General features: G+C 44.4%; 1 protein-coding gene across 3 annotated transcripts in view; it reads right to left on the bottom strand.

The window, feature by feature from the left end:
- EPHA6 (EPH receptor A6) overlaps positions 1 to 17,370 on the bottom strand; it is a 978,007-nt gene that overhangs the window by 477,086 nt on the left and 483,551 nt on the right. For all 3 annotated transcript variants that reach the window (XM_019476566.2, XM_059720587.1, XM_059720588.1), the window contains one exon: positions 12,671 to 12,826. In XM_019476566.2, coding sequence (XP_019332111.1) covers positions 12,671 to 12,826 — 156 coding nt within the window. The remainder of the gene's footprint in view (positions 1 to 12,670; positions 12,827 to 17,370) is intronic.

Below are 17,370 nucleotides of genomic sequence, written 5' to 3'. Positions count from 1 at the left end.
GAATTGCATCCCAAATTATTGAAAGCAAAACTGATGTCACATGTATATGTTACATCACAGGGGGGTGAAAACTGCAGGGATGGTAGATCCTGGTGAAGCCACAAAGCCTGCCAGGTTTCAAGAAGATCGGTGCAGGGGTTTGGGGGGAACTGCACTTCAAGCTGTGGACAAGCAAACTCGTGACATGGCTAACACTGAGTGTTAAGGTGCAGCAGAGTGAAAGCTGCAGGGATGGTGGCCCCTGCTGCAGCCATGAAGCCTTCCAGCTGTTGAGGAAATCGGTGCAGGGGGGGCTCTGGGGCTCTGCACCCCTAGCTGCTGACAGACAAAACTCATGCCATGGGTACTTGTGCAACTGACTGTCTCGGTCTTGGGGCGTGGGAGACACTACTGCAGGCCTGGCTGCTAAGCTACTGTGTTACCAGTTACCAGTCAATCATGATTCACTCTGGGACCAGCTAAATACACAGTACCTAGCTAATGTAGCCATTTAATCACCATCAATTAGCACCTACAAAAGCAGAGACTAAGGAGAGGAAATTATCAATACAGACAATCAACTGCCCCAAGACAGAGACAGTCCGTTGCACAAGCGCCCATGTCACAAGTTTTGCCTGTCAGCAGGTAGGGGTGCAGGGTCCCAGAACCCTCCTGCACCAATCTCCTTGACAGCTGACAGACTTTGTGGCCTCAGCAGGGGCTACCACCCCTACAGCTTTCACCCTGTTGTGCCTTAACACACACACACGGTCATTTGTATCATGAGTTTTGCCTGTCAGCAGCTTGAAGTACAGTTCCCCCCTAACCCCTGCATTGATCTTCTTGAAACTTGGCAGGCTTTGTGATCTCACCAGGGGCCACCACCTCTGCAGTTTTCACCCCCCCCATGTTGTAACACATACACGTGACATGAATTTTGCTTTCAAGAATTTGAGGTACAGTTCCCCCCAAACTCCTGCAACGATCTTTTTCAAACTTGTCAGTCTCCATGCTCTCAGCAGGGGCTATGACCCCTGCAAGTTTCATCCAAATCAGATGAAAAAACCAAAAGTTATAGATATTTCATTGATTCCCCATTATACCCTATGGCCGGATCTCCAAGGTGGCTCTGAAGCTTCAGAGCTGCTTCGGCCAGACTGAAGTAGAAACCTGGCCCGGAGCTCTGGATCAGATCCCTGGCATCCGAAGCGGTTGGATCCAAAGCCGGATTGGATCGCTGCCAACTCACACAGGCTCGCTACAATGATTTTACACTACTCAACACACTGTTGGCTTCATAATTATTTAAGACATGCATTCAGACTTGGATACTTAATTTAAGCCTACCTGCCTCTGACCTTGGAAAAAGTGGATCAATTGTTCTAATCACATTATAGTGGGAAGTGTTAGAGTTTATGTGCAGAGTAATCAGACAAGGGATTAGATACACTGCTACTTGTTGTTTGTTATGTGTATGCAGAGAGATCACCGATAGAGTACTCACATATGGCAAATACAATAAATAAATAGAATGGGAACAAGAGATTGATAACAAATGACATTTAAATAGAAAGAGGACACGAGAAAGAGATTGACAATATATCTTAATGTTATTTTCATTCTCACATTTTAATTTAATCAAACTGAAAAACCATTCATACAAATGCTGAGTGGGGTTCCCTCCTCCTCTCTACTATTTTCAATTTGATTTCAAGGCTTAACTTACAGGTGTGGTAGAACAGTAGATTTTTCAAAGTTTTGTCAAGGACTTCAGTTGGGTGGAACAGGATTGTGTTTACAGAGTTAGGGCCTATCTATACCATGTCAAGAAGAATGAGAGTGCCATTACAGGTTGCCTTTAAGCCATTCTAAATCTGTGGAATGTTAAGGTTAGAACAGTTTCAGTCTTAATGCGGTCTCTGATCTGCATAACTGTGACTTGCCACTAGAAGGCCTCATGAGCAAGGGCATGGCGAGGACCAGGACTCCATCCCTTCTCTGGTAGAGAAGTCCCAAGGGTTGTGTGTGGCAAGAGTGTGGAGCATGCCTGCCTCCCTACACTCCATGCTCTTGCTACCTGATGGCTCCTTTCTCTATGAAGAACTGCCAGGGTCTAACCATGGTGACAGCATGGACCAGGGGGAAGCATGCCTCCTCAGGCTTCATGCTCTCACCATGCTCAGAACTAAGCAGTTCTTTTCCCCCTCCCCTCCAAGAATGTGGGAAAGCCATGCTTTCTCCCACCCCCCCAAATTTTTTGGGAGAGGAGAGCTGCCCAGATTTGGGCAAAAGCATAGCCTTCTGAGAGGAGGGCCATGTGCCTGATCCCTGGCTCAGATTGGGTCTCCTGGGATCCTTGAAGTAAGCAGCATGGTGCCATATGGGTTGGGGGGGTCATACCTACTGAGGGAAGCTGGGGTGTTGGCTTTGGGGCAGCGGAGCATGGGAGGGTACGAATCTTGTCAAAGATAAAGGGGATGGGAGCTGTGCATGCTGGGATGCTGAATGATCACACTGGTCACATGATCTCTGTGAAGCAGCCTAACAAGACTAGCTCAAGCTAGGTAGAACAGCTCAAAAGTTAACACTTGCCTGAGGTGGCTTAACATTAAGATGCTTAGAGCATACTTAGCACAGTTGAAATATGCTTTAATGCATTTTAAAGCAACTTTAGAATGATTTTAAAAGGGTTCTAGAGGATTCTAGAGATGAGTTTGGAACTGCCTCATTGATGAACTTGTAACACTTGCAGCAGCAGATGCAAGTGACTGGGACATGCTTATCCCCACAATCCCTGTAATACACTGCTGACATAGTATAGACAAGTTGCCAAATGCCAAATCTCATTTACCAGACTGAGGTACAAACTGTTCAGGAAGGACAGGCAGGGGAAAAGAGGAGGAGGAGTTGCATTTTATCTAAGACAGCTGTATGATTGCTGAGAGCTTCAGTATGAAACTGGAGATAACCCAGAGACTGGGTAATGTTGTGGTGCTATAGACCACCTACACAGGAGGATGAGATAGATGAGGCTTTCTTCAGACAAGTAGTGAAGTATCCATATTACAGGCCCTGGTTCTCATGGGGAATTTCAATCACCCTGACATCTGCTGGGAGGGCAGTACAGCAGTGCACAGGCAATCCAGCAAGTTTTTGGGGAGTGCTGGAGACAACTTCCTGGTGCAAGTGTTGGAGAAATCAGCTAGGGTCTGTGCACTTCTTGACTTGCTCACAAACAGGGAAGAATTGGTAGGGGATATAGAAGTGGATGGGAAGTTGGGCAGCAGAGACTACGAAAAAATTGAGTTCAGTATCCTGAAAAAAGGAAGAAAAGAAAGGAGCAGAGTATGGACCCTGGACTTCAGAAAAGCAAATTTTTTACTCCCTCAGGGAACTGATGGGCAGGATCCCCTGGAAGGCCAGTCTGAGGGGGAAAATAGTCCAGGAATGCTGGCTGTATTTTACAGAAACTTTACTGAAGTCATAGGAACAAACCATCCTGATGTGCAGGAAGAATAGCAAATGTGACAGGTGACCAGCTTGGTTTATCAGAGAACTCCTTCAGTGAGCTTAAACACAAACAGGAAGCTTACAAGTGGAAGCTTGGACAAACAAGTTGGGAGGAGTATAAGAATAGTGCTCAGACATGCAGGGATGGAGTCAGGAAGGCCAAAGAGCAATTGGAGTTGCAGGGTAAAGGAAGGGTTTCTACAAGTATGTCAGTAACATAAGGATGGTCAGAGAAAGTGTGGGTCCCTTACTGAATGGGGGGGCAACCTAGTGACAGATGTTGAGGGAAAGGCTAAAGTACTCAATACCTTTTTTACCTCAATCTTCACAGGCAAGGACAGCTCCTATACTACTGCACTAGGCAGCAAAGTTTGGGGAGGAGGTCAGCAGCCTTCAGCGGTGGAAGAACAGGTTAGGGACTATTTGAAAAGCTGGATGTGTGCAAGTCCATGGGGCCAGATGCAGATTGCAGAGCCGCTAGCCATTATCTTTGAAAACTCATTGCAATCAGGACAGGTCCCAAGCAATTGGAAAAGGGCAAATATAGTGTTCATCTTTAAGAAAGGGAAGAAGGAGGATCCATGGAACTATAGACCAGTCAGCCTCACCTCAATCCCTGGAAAAATCACAGAGCAGGTCCTAAAATAATCCATTTTTAAGCACCTGAAGGAGAAGAAGGTGATCAGAAACAGTCAGCATGGATTCACCAGGGCAAATCATGCCAGACCAACCTGATTGTTTTCTATGATGAGACAACTGGCTCTGTGGATGCAGGGAAAACAGTAGACAGTGTACCTTGGCTTTAGCAAGGCTTTTGAAACTGTCACCCACAGCATTCTTGCAAGCAAGCTGAGGAATGGGGTTGGATGAATGGACTGTAAGGTGGATAGGAAGCTGGCTGGATCATCGGGCTCATTGGGTAGTAATCAATGGCTCAATGTCTAGCTGGAACCCAATATCAAGTGGAGTGCCCCTGGGGCCAGTTTTGTTAAATATCTTCATTAATTATCTGGACAACAGGTTGGATTGTACCCTCACCAAGTTTGCAGATGATACAAAGCTGGGGGTATAGTAGACACACTGGAGGGTAGGGCTAGGATTCAGGGTAAACTAGAGAAATTGGAGGACTGGGTCAAAAGAAATCTCATGAGGTTCAATGATAAGAAGTGCAAAGTCCTGCGCTTAGGAGAGAACAATCACATGCCTGAGTACAGGCTGGAGACCAACTTGCTAAGCAGCAGCTCTGCAGAAAGGACCTGTGGGCTACAGTGGACAATAAGCTGAGTATGAGCCAACAGTGTGCCCTTGCTGTGAAGAAGGCTAATGGCACACTAGGCTGCATTAGTAGCAGTGTTGCCAGAAGATTGAGGAAAGTAATTATTCTGCTCTATTCCGTACTGCTGAAGCCACATCTGAAGTACTGTGCTCAGTTTTGGGCCCCCCACTACACTAGGACATGGACAAGTTGGAGAGAGTCCAGTGGAGAGCAACAAAAATAGTTTGGGGCCTGGGGCACATGACTTATGAGGACAGGCTGAGAGAACTGGATTCACTGAGTTTGCAGAAGAGAAGACAGAGGAGATTTGATAGCAGCCTTCAACTACCTGAAGGGGGGGTTCCAAAGAGGAACTAGACTGTTCCCAGATGACAGAACAAGGAGCAATGGTCTCAAGTTGCAGAAACAGAGGTTTAGGTTGGATATTAGGAAAAAACTCTCTCACTAGGAGGGTGGTGAAGCACTGGAACAGCTATCTAGAGAGGTGGTGGAATCTCCATCCTTGGAGGTTTTTAAGGCCTGGCTTGACAACGTTTTGGCTGGAATGGTCTAGTTGGGTCACAACCCAAGGGTGTGATTTTTGTTTTGTGTGTGCTTCGGCACCACTGAATTATTTTCCCGCCATTTTGGAGCTTTCTTTGCAGGGTGTATTTCTTCTTTGCAGCACAGAGATGCACGGTGCAAAGAGTTCCCGCCATTTGTATTAGAATTCGAGCCCCATTATTGGCTTGTGTTAAAATATTCCCATGTGGCGGCTAGCGATTGGCTTGCTAGCCGTATAAGAGGCTTGAGTGGTTTCTGCCCAAGTTGGAGGACTCCACAACCATCTGGAGAGAGAAAAAGAGAAAGAGGAGGGCTTCACGTTTTGTGAAGCACTCTAAGCGCTGTGGAGCCTATTGGACCCAGCGTATTCAAAGAAGGCAACAGGGGTCTGATCAGCCTCTAGCCTCTCCCCGTCACCGAGCGCAATCCTCGACATATCCCTCTTCCCTGCGCGCAAAAAAGGATCCACGGAGCCTCGACAACTCCATGGGAGTGATCCGAGTACAGTCTGAGTCCTCAAACTGGGGATTTAAGTGGAGCTTTGCCTGGGAAACTGTCCAGCCTACACCGCGACCATCTACGGTGTAAGTAAACAATCTTGAATCAACCATTACGCGTCCGTGACTAATTCTAGCGTGTCGCCTGCTTTCTCTGACCCAGCGTGCCCGGGCTGCTGGCCACAGCCTGCACGGCACGAAAAAGGGCCCGGATTGCTCCCGGCCCGCACATTGGGGATAATCCTGCTTTGAGCAGGGGGTTGGACTAGATGACTTCCTGAGGTCCCTATGATTCTTTAATCTAGAACTAATAGGGGGAATAGAATCCAGCCCCTTCAAAGGTAGGTGAACCCTGAAATGTAATTATGTCAAGAGAAAAAAAAAGGACCTTCCTTAGTCCATAAATTTACAATACAATTATTCAGCTAGCTCTCACTTCAGGGACTATTTTACATTTTCCCTGCTTTATATAACCCTGTTAGCATAGCAGAACATAACTGTTCAGAGGGAGTGAGCTGAATTCTATTCTGTCATGTACACTACCGTTATATTTGTTTATTAAATTTCAATTAGCTGCATCTGTGCAGACCTCCTGAAGGCAATGGGGTTGTCTTTATGACAGAAACATCATGTTAATCACTGACAGCATAATTTGAAAGCATTGGGGCTACAAAGATATCACTTAGGGAATAATTTGCCCAGCAGATTCCTTATTACTGATGATGTTCAAGAGGAGAAGAACGCAGCCTGTTTCTCAGAGACCCAGCTTATCTTACAGGGTTGACAATTAGTTAAATAATCATTAATTTACTAGCAAAATGGGCACATTTGCTATTTAAGTTAATGAAGGTTTGTGACATTTCAACTGACACATTGAAATGTAGCCCAGATACAGCATAGCATATAACCAAACTACCTAGGGGAAGAGCCAAAACCAGTCTGAGAATCAGAGTTGCATGTCGGTTCCACTTTCCCCTTGTTCTACTTAGAGCAGTGGCAGCCAATCTTTCTGGTAAGCCAATATCAACACCTGCTCCAAGTGACACTCCAGTACCCTTCCTTTGCCAGATCTGCTGCTCTGCTTTTTGATCCTTGTTCAATATGCCCATGCCACACACAGGTTGACCACCCCTTAGCTGGAAGGGAAGAATAAATGGTAGCTAAATGGTTGTCACAAACTTAAGGGGTTAATGGAGTATCATGAGCACTGCGGGGACTGGGGGAGCTGGGGGAGCAGGCGGGGGCAGTGGGGGTCCCCCCCCCATAATCCTCTCCCTCCTCCTCCAGCCCCCCAACCCCTTACTCACCAGCTCTGGAGCCCTGGTGCTGAAGCAAGCTACTTCAGCACCAGGGCGAGGGGCCAACCATGGAGACGCTCTGGCAGCCAGAGCATCTTCATGGAGGACCCAGCCTCTGGTTTCCTCAGGGCACAGTGCAGGACTGTGCCCTGCTTTGCTTTTATAAACTTCATTTTTTTTAGACCCCTGGATAGCCAGGGGTCTAATTTTCTCCCCGCGCTGCAAACTTGCAGCGCGGGGAACATTTTTTCATTCCTGCACATACCTCTTGCCCCATCTCAAAGGGGTTTGAGACAGGGCAAGAGGCACACGCACGCTTGTCTAGACACGACCCTAGTGTATAGCCTTGTTGTCCTTACATTTATATGAATTGTGGTATTTTATATAGATGCAATTTTGATATATTGTTATAATTAGCTAAGAATGTTTAGTAAGGCAGTGATTAACTCAAGTGTTCCTCATCTCTTCACAATTAGGAGAAGTAATTGCTGAGAATTAGCATCTGACATAAGTTTGTTTACTCAAACAGGCCCTTCCAGATAATGAAGAATCTATATTTTAAAAAAAGGAACCTGTAAGAATGTCACCTGGCTATTCAGACCACTGGAGGAAAGACATTTCCCACAGTGGGGAAATGTAGAGAGAAACAGTATTTTTACAATATTGGATTACTTATACTCATGCAAAGATGCAAATATTCTCCAGTTTCTACTTGGATCAGGAAAGTCTTTTAGTCTCCTAAACATGCAGGAGGCTTTGTGGATATTGTGGCCTCCCCAAGAATCCATTAGGTGATGTATGTAAATGACAGATAAGGAACCATACATAAACTTTGCCTTGAGAGCAAGCATTTATCTTAATGCTTCTAGGGCAGATGGTGCTTTGGTTCCTCAGCTAGTAAGCCAAATAGAAAATGTGTTCAGATTACTGTCCTGATATTTCCTTTTCTTTATTCTTCTTATATTTCTGCCTGTATCTCATATAACAATGACTGGTTTCTTATGTTTACTCTTGTTTTTATAAGAATTATTTTCTATCATTTTAATTTACTTATTTTGAGGGTAAGTATGATTTCAAAGTATTTGACCATACAGGCAGGCCTCTGCCAGGGACATGGGAAATGTATCTTTTCTGAGCATATACTTCTAGCTAGCAAATCCTCCCTACTAAGGGCTAGCAAGACCTATGTGAGACAGGTAAGGCTGAGGTGCCAGCAGTCAAGGGGTTGGCCCCTAACACACCTCAGTTTGTTCTCTGCAGAGAGTAGAGATGTTTGGAACACAAGGGCACCCTGAAGGTACGAAATCCCCCCAGGAATGTCTCTCAAAGGCACCCCTGGCAACATATGGAGCCAGGGAATGTCACATTGCTCCTTACTTTCCCATCCATGTTGGTTTAACTGGACTTGTCAGCACATTTGGAGTAGAAAAGGTGAGAGGGAATTCCAGAATCGAGGTTCCACTCTCAATCTTCTTCCAGCCTAGCTGTGCTCTGACTGTCTGTAAAGTCCATTGTCCTACTCTCATAGGGATTAGGAATCTATATAGCAGGCTTAGTGGCATAAAGGTGCCCTTATATTCCTCTCTTTCTTCAATGATTATGTGTGGCTGGACTCAGAGTTAAGTCCTTGTGACAAGACAAGCCCTGAGGGCAGCCATGGCATCCTCTGGGGGCCACCCTAATCTGGCCTGCACTCCAGGTCCTCTGTATACTCCCTACTTTTTATCTCACTTGTCACACCTTGAAGTCCTACCTATATTAATTGGGAGACTGCCCTCGAGTCCAGGAGTGATCTCCCTGGTGCCTGACTCAAACTCTGGTCTCTGGACCCTTCGTCTCCTAATAGAAGCTTGCCTGTTCCCTATGGGCAGCTCACATGTCCCATCATGCCCCGCTGGCACTACCCAGACTCTATGATCACAGCTCATGAGCCTACGGGCTCTAATTGTGGCTTCCAGCCTCCCCCATAGCCATGCCTCGCTGGTGTCACTGTCATTATCTACCTTCCTCTACAGGCTTCAGCCCTCTTCACCTTAGTCCTATTATGACCGCTTACTTTTGTTGTATGCCTCTAGCCTGGGCCCACTTACTCTGACCCAGCTTCTCTTCTCTTCCCAGGGCTCAGGCCATGGCCCTCTTGGTTGCAGCCTGCTTCTGTCTCTCCCTCTCTTGGGTATCAGGCTTTGACCATCTTGGCCTCAGCCCACCTGTTAGCCTCTGGCCCCTTCCTGATGTCAGGTTCCATCTTCACTGACAATGCCTTTAGCCCTCTCAGATTTGGCCCAGGCTCTTGCATTACTGCCCTTTGCAGAGCTCCAAATCCTGAGTGCCTCTCAGGCATTCCTCCACAGCCTCCTAGTCACCCCCACAACCACAATCTATTCCTCTGGTATAAACCTGAAACAAAATGCCAGCAACCTGCTTCAAATAAAACTCTCAAAGCCCTTCTGGGTCATCACATGGCTGAGAAGCCCCCTCCCCTCTCACTGACTGTCCTAGCCCATGGGGTACCTCCAGGGCTTCAGCTTTCACTCCCTCACAGCTTAGGCTGCAGGAGCTCTTCCCTCTGCAAGGAGCCCAGGGCTCCAGTAGTCCCTCCACCTCAGGGTTCCAGGCTTATATTACCTGAGCTCCTCCTTTTCTGTTAGGTGTTCCCTTAACCAGGTGCAGGTATGCTCCCTAGGCCTACTGAGCTGCTTGCTGCTGATCTCCTGGCACAGCTGGAATTATTTCCGTTCTAACTACCTGGAGCTCTGTCTTATTGCCCTACTACTCTGAAGCCAGCTACCGGGTAGTTATTTGCAGCCCTTTAGCTCCCTAGCTACCTCTTCTCCTGAAGCTAGCCCAGGTTCAGCTGCCTACTCTTGCCTGTACATCTTATCAGTTATAGTCTTCGTCTTATAGTAATAGGATAGAGCCCCTGGCTTCCTATTACAGTCCTGAAAAAAGCCGTGGAGCTCGGAGTCACTTTTCACAGAAGAAATATAATAGAAAGGAGGGAAAATGGATAGACTGTAAATAATATGGAAACATATACTCACAATACAAAACTGAATTTGTCATTATGTAAGCAAACAGCATTCTCTTTCAATCTCTGACTCTCCATCTTTTCACCTCAATGTTTCACTTATTATAGTTAAACAACATTTTTCTTGATCACCTGGCATAGTGCTAGGCTAGAAAATCAAGCATATAACCAATCATGCTGGCATATCAAGCATGTAACCAAAGATGCGTTTTTTCCATTACCATGATGTTCAGGACTCTGTCAATGCTCTTTATCTCTGGCCCTTTTTTCTATGCAGATTATATCAAAGTGCATCCTTTCAATACATTTGCCCCTTTCTTCACATTATCCTTGTCCTATTTTAATTAATTTCTACCTTAACATACTTGCTCTCAATGCAATAGATCCATATATGATATGGTCCCGTTATCCCAAACTCAAGTAGCTGCGTATCCCTGCTCAACATGTTTAACTGAGTTCATTTTATATGGAAATGACTATTTCACAATATTCCAAAGTTGTCTTATTTGGATTTTGCAAACCAGCACTGGAACTGTGTTTTTAATCATTCGTCATTATAACCACAAGAGGACTAAGGTGCCTGCTTGGTATGCTAGATGTCTACATCTAAAATTTAGATCTTCAAAACCCATGTTCACCTGCCACAGTAAAAACACCTAAGCACCTAAATCTTCTGCTAAGTCCTGACAACGCTAAGCAACTATGTGCCTTGCTCACGAAGAAGTATTACTAGGATTCAGAAACCAGGCATTCCATTTGGATGGACAAGAGGCACGAGAATGCCTTCAAAGCCCAGTAGCGTAGGACATTTACCTAGGGAAAACCTGAGTTCCAGTACCTGCTCAAATGAATGTGTGCGCTGTGCGAAGTAGAACTGGGAGGCTGTCAGAGCCCACCCCAGAATACCACATAGCCAGGTGGCTAAAACATTCTCCTGGTATGTGAGAGATGTGAATTCAAGTCCCATTAGACTTTTCCCATTATAGGAAAGGTTTGAACATGTGTTCCCTGCATACAAGGTGATTGTTTTAGGTTCTTGAGTTGCAAGGGAAACCATCACTTTCTCTTCACCATATTTTAGAAGAAAGGGCTAGCCTAGAAAATCCTTACCACCTCTCCAGTGATCACGGAACAACTGCCAAGATGGTAGTGACCTCTACTCACTTGTTTCCATGTGGGCCAAGAACATGCAATGAAAATGGCATGAAAATGTGGTCCAGAGAACACCCCAGGGCACACAGTGAAAAATGACCACACTTTTGCCAGCGAAGTGTGCAGAGCAGGAGTGACTGGACAGTACTTGTCTCTTAGTAGCAGTCTCAGGACTAAGCAGTGCAGTCCTCAGCTCCTTTTGTGGTTGTAGCTCTTGGGTGCTTTGCATAGTTAATGTTGAAAGTTGAATTTTTGGAACAGCCTAAGTGGTAACTTGAATGCAGCACAAAAACAATTTGAAAGAATATAATCCTTACCAGAGTATTAAACAGAGAAAATGGAGACAGTACACAGACAACTAGAGACCTTAGAAAATTTTGCAAAGTCTAGTAATAATTAAAGTAATAACATTCATTAAACAAAGTAATAATATTTTATATTTAAATAACATAATTCATATGCTAATCTTTAATTGCTCCCATTGCTGATTGCATGCTCTAAAATAGAACGGATATTGTTACTTGGGATCAACAAATTAACACCAGTGAATAATGAACCACAGATGAAAATCCAGGGGAACTATTTTATTAACTGACAAGAAAATTTATATTATTGCATTGCTTCTAGATCTAAGCAAACTGATCCAAGTAAGAAGAAAAATGCCTCTCTCCAGACAGAAATTCTGCCCTTAGGTTTTTATGCATTTGTTTTGTTTCATGACAAATTTAGATTAATCAAAGATTACAAAAATGCCTCTCTCAAATTTTAAAAAGGCAAAATAATTTTCATAATCAAAACTAGATAAAAAAGAGTTACCTTCTGAAAGAAGTGGAAATGCTAGAGGGTTCAATTACACCTGTGTCTGACTGAATGCATTTTTCTTTCTTTTTTTTTTTTCTATAATTTTTGTGCCCTTTGGATAGTTGAGCTTTTATTCCAATATGCTGGATGATGTTTGTTTCATAGATATAATTTTTATTTAAGCCGGAGGAAATAATGGAGTAAATAATATTTTTCCCTGTCAACTTTATGTGACTCCTCAGTGTTTGGAAGGGCTTTGTACAGTGTTATTTTCCATATGTGAAATGTATATTAGTGCTCAGACTTCAACCCTGTTATCTGTGTGAGGCAATTACGTAATTCTCAAGTCTCAAAATAAATTAAAAACCTCAGGTCTTTAAAATGGAGAATTTTTCAATTATTTTTAGGAACCTGAGGACTAAACAAACTGGATGTTCAAATTTTGATTATGGTAAACATTTTCTCTCTGTTTCCTTTCAGAGGAATGAGTCACAACATTTGCATGCTGAGATGTCACCTTTGTTAAGTGAAAGTAAATAGGACACAGAAGAATGGAATTTGAAATGCTGATATTGATTAGACTTACGGGTACATGCCATAGTTGGTGGGTCTTTCTCAGCTCTGAAGTAACCTTTTTCACACTGACAGACAGAAGTTGCTTCTACATAGGTTAAACTATGTGGAGGGCACTTGGAACACTTTATATTCCCAGCAAAAGCTTTATAGAATCCTGGCCTGCAAGCTGTAAAACAGGAAAACAATTTTTCATTATTATCAGGAGACTCCCATCATAAATACCGTAAGTTCAACATGTTTCCAGCGTCCTCTCTTTTTCTTCCTAATCTAGTTACAGACCATATTGCAATCAGAGTAAAAGCCACTACCTGGCTTTGTATCCAGGTATCTGGCCTAAGTGGAAAATCTCTGTTCTCAGCATTTTAGGCAGGACAACCATGAAAAGAGACAAATTGCTCTCTTAGCAATTTACCGCCAGATTGTAGTCAGCACTATTGCTAGGGAAATAATGTGTAGAAGACTACAACAGTATCACAAACTGCAGATGTATTTTGCTTTCTGTTCATTTGATAATAGAGAAAAACTTGGGTAGTTCATTATCTAAGGCAGTGGTACCCAACCTTTTAGCCCCATGGGCTGGATGGGCAATGCCAGGTCCATCTGCAGGCCAGATGCAGCTTGTAGGCTTGATTTGGTGTTCAGGGTAGGTGGGGTTAGCCTTGATGCAGGCATGCAGGGCTTGCAAATTTGGCAGTGGGAGGAGGGGAGGACAGTGGAGTACTTTAGCTTCTGTTTTCCTGCCACCAAATTTCCCAACCTGTAGGGAGCACTGTGGGCCAGAGGCCATGGCTCCATAGGCTAAGTGTGGCCTGTAGGCTGCAAGTTGGGCATGCCTAGTCTAAGGTGTACAATTTTTGTTATTACAGTAACTGAGTGCTTCACAGTAATGAATTTCTTACAACATCCCTGTAAATAAGGGTATGCTACAATTCCATTTTATAGATGGGTGAAAATACATCAGATCTACACAAAATACTTGCAGTCACACGGGAAGCCTCTACTGAAATGGTAACAATTAACTTAGGCTACACCTTTCCCAAGTTTCTACCAGTGTCATGGTTCAAGAGGCAAAAAAAGGCCAAGCCTTGGCTGGTGTGATGGTCCTAGTATTATATAAGCAAGCACAGTTTGGAGGAGCCCTGAGTCTACTTTAATTTCTGCCAGGATGCAAACTAGATCTCCAGCTTCCTTGGAGGCTGAAGAAATACAAAGGTGTTTTAAATATACTTTAGGGTTCAAAGTATGCCAGGCAGAGCTCCTGAGCATCTGGGACAGAATACTATACAGTATCTACTGATTTACTGCTGTCCGGTGGCATACAAACCAGTCATTTTAAAAAAAGCTAATGCTTCCGCCCAATAAATACTCAAGCTGTTCCCTTACAATATTATTTTGAAAATAGTTTCAGACTCCACACTGCATTGTGATAGAGATTTATTTCTTCCTCCTGACAACTACCAAATTTGTTCACGCAAATCTGCATACCTGTTTTTGACTAGTTTATTGCAGTTATAGAATTACATATTCCTTTTCAGAAAACAGAACTGAAACAAATCAAAGTTTAGCTAAAACATCTAAGGGCTGCGCACCATATCAGAATCCTTCCGACTTCTCCAGCTGTAACATAGAAGTCCTTGCTATAAATATTACTTTAAAGATTGATGTAGCTTTTTTTGGATTTTGACACATTCAGGCCTGTTTTCTACTGCAGCAATAACTAAGCAGTATTTCTGTTCTCTTGTCATAAGACAAAGTAAAAATATGATAATGAAGTATTCTATAAATATGTAAAGACCACTATGGAGTATGCTCTTTGTATCTGTTTTGGTACCTCATATTACATGCATTTTTTTAAGATGATCAATTGAGATCAACATATACTAGAAACAAATTCTGTCCCATGTGTTTACCAAGAGTGCTTGATACAAGGCTAATCTCTTTAGTAGCTGGGGTTGAAGCAAATGAGGGAACAAAAAATTGGGGATTGGCAAAGACGCTAGTTCATTACATAGCAGAATTCAGATACCATTTGCTGAAATGCAATTTCAAGAGTTTAGTTTGGGTCTAATAACTTCAACAGCTTTCTCAGAATGCATCTCCTATTTGCATTCTAGAAGAAATCCATTCTATTAGCACTGAAAAGCAAAGCAAAACAACAAATAAAACAACAAACAAACCTTAAACAGATTTAGTAGAAAAAAAGAAAAATAAACTCTGAGACTCTTAACATTTAGAAAGCATAATTTAGGATCTAATATTGTTATATCTGAAGCCAATAGTTGCTACTGACTTTAATAGAAGGAGTTTGGTCTGTACAACAAATGCCTTGTCTACATAGTACATTCTTTTTAGCAGCAGCTGCCTCAAGCATGCTCCCCTGCTCCCACTATGCAGCCTCCCAGGCTGGAAGTACCACAGCCACATTTGTATAGCACCATAAGTGGGCTAGTCAGTAAGGGTGTGCAAAATGGCGGGTATTCGATTCGGATTTGGCCTGAATCGGGGAACTGTTGATTCAGATCACTGTCCCAATTCGATTTGGCCGAATCCAAATCTGAAGATTCGATGCTGATTCAGAGAATCAGCGATTCAGCCATAGACACAGCTTTAAATGTTTTTTCTACATACCTTGAGGTACCAGGCTCAGCTTTGTGAACACTGTGATGGTGGAGGGGATGAAGCATCCCACAGGAATGCGGCGGGGGGGGTGGCCTTTCATGCTCGGTGGCAAACCTGGAAGTGGACTGGAAGTACTTTCAGACCACTTCCAGGTTCAGCACTGAGTGTGCAGGGGACCACCCCTTCCGTGCCTCCCTGATTCAGTGATCAGCTGTGGTAGGACCCCAGGTGCCCCCCCACCCCGGACCCAGGAGGCACCAGTTGCCGAGCCAGGGGGCAGGGGGGAGTCCCTCATGTGCTCCCCAGTGGACCCAGAAGTGAACTGGAAGTGCTTCTGGTCCACTTTCAGGTCCGCTGCAAAGCACGCTGGGGACCCCCCCTGCACTCCCATGGGATGCTCCATTCACCCCAGCATCTCAGCATTCATGAGCCATCTGGTACCTTGAGGTATGCAGAAAAAACATTTAAAGGCGTGTCTGTGTCCAAATCATCAAATCTTTCTGAATCTCTTGGAATCAATTCGGCGGGTTCTCATTTGATTCAGAGAGATTAAAGAGTCTCCTGATTCGATTCGGATTTGGAGATTCAGCCACCAAATCTGGCCGAATCTCTGCCAAATTGAACCAGTGACCAAAACTTTGCACAGCCCTACTAGTCAGCACTGCTAAGATACTGTGCCAATGAGTCTCCCTCCCACTGAGTAGTCTGTCCACAGCATTGTGCAGACATGGTTAGCTTGTTTCCAATTTAGGAGGCCACCTGCACATAGCAGCACAGTATGTTTGAAGGTGCCACTGCTGAACATGGTAAGTTTACAGAGCAGACATAGCCAAATGAACAAAATAATTGTTTGTTAATGAAACATAGTGGTAAACGACATTCAATTTCTGAATGTTTATCGCTACTTATTATTTTAAAGGTAGGACTAGCCACAAGAAACATACCATTTTAAAATGTCTCACACAAATAAATTGGTGGAAATTATTTAATCTGTACAAGATTTCAGTGAAGAGTTCTGTGCCTTGAGGATGGGCCATGAAGATGAATCTTAGTCTGAGGAAGGATGACTCGGCAATTAGCTTGATATCTCAGAATGCAAGAGAATACAAATATAAAGACAAATACAAATTCTTCCTTAGTCACATATTCTCTTTTTGACTAGGCTTAATCTGATTTTTTTAGACCTCAGGGCAGTCCCTGCCTGATGATGACTGATTAGATTGCCCTGGGACTCAAACCTCAGGGTTGTCCCAATCAGCAAACTGGCAGTTGGCAGGGACCTCCCAGGACTTGAGCCCTCAGGTGGCCACTGCCAGCTGATAGGGACTGCTCTGGGGCTTGAGCTCTTGGGTAGTCCCTACCAGCTGATGGCAGATAGGGATGGGTCAGGGGACTGAGCCCCAGAACCATCCTGATCTCCTATCATCAGTTCACATGGACTGCCCTGGGACTGGAATCCCAGGGAGGTCCCTGCCAACTAATGGGAGATTATGGCAGCATCACAGCTCAAACTCTGGGACTTTCCTGATCAGCTGATTGTCACCTAGCAGGGACTGTCCCAGGGTTGATACCCCTGGGGAGATCCCTGCCAGGCAACTATAGATTGGGACTGCCCTGGACTCAAACTTGAGGGCAGTCCCAAGCTGTCGATGATCAACTGATTGTTGGCTGGCTCCAGGGATCATGGGGGGGTGGCTCAAATGGCATGTGTGGCATGGCAGGAAGTGCAACTGTTGGGACCACACATCAGATCTTATCATGTCTTCTAGTGCACATCTGCTAGGGGTGTTATCTTCAGAGAAGTCAGAGGGACCCACTACACATTGTATTTATGCTGAAATGAACGTGTTAACCATGACATAAATGGCAAGGCTGCTACATGTAAACCCAATTTAAGGTGCCATGAAATGGCAAACCTGCATAAAAATGTTCCACATATAATGTAGAATGTTTTTAGAGCTGGTTTGTATGGATCCTTAAACTGAACATGTGGCATGTCTGGGGCCTGTGCTGACAATGAGTGGATTGCTGGTCCCAGCCCCTGGACAGCCTGGGAATTTCAAACTGGCCCCAAAACAGCCATGGGCCTGG

The sequence above is a fragment of the Alligator mississippiensis genome, chromosome 1 (assembly GCF_030867095.1).
Source record: "Alligator mississippiensis isolate rAllMis1 chromosome 1, rAllMis1, whole genome shotgun sequence".
Lineage (NCBI taxonomy): Eukaryota > Metazoa > Chordata > Crocodylia > Alligatoridae > Alligator > Alligator mississippiensis.
Note: the sequence above shows the minus strand (reverse complement) of the source record. Positions and strands in the feature narration are given on the sequence as shown.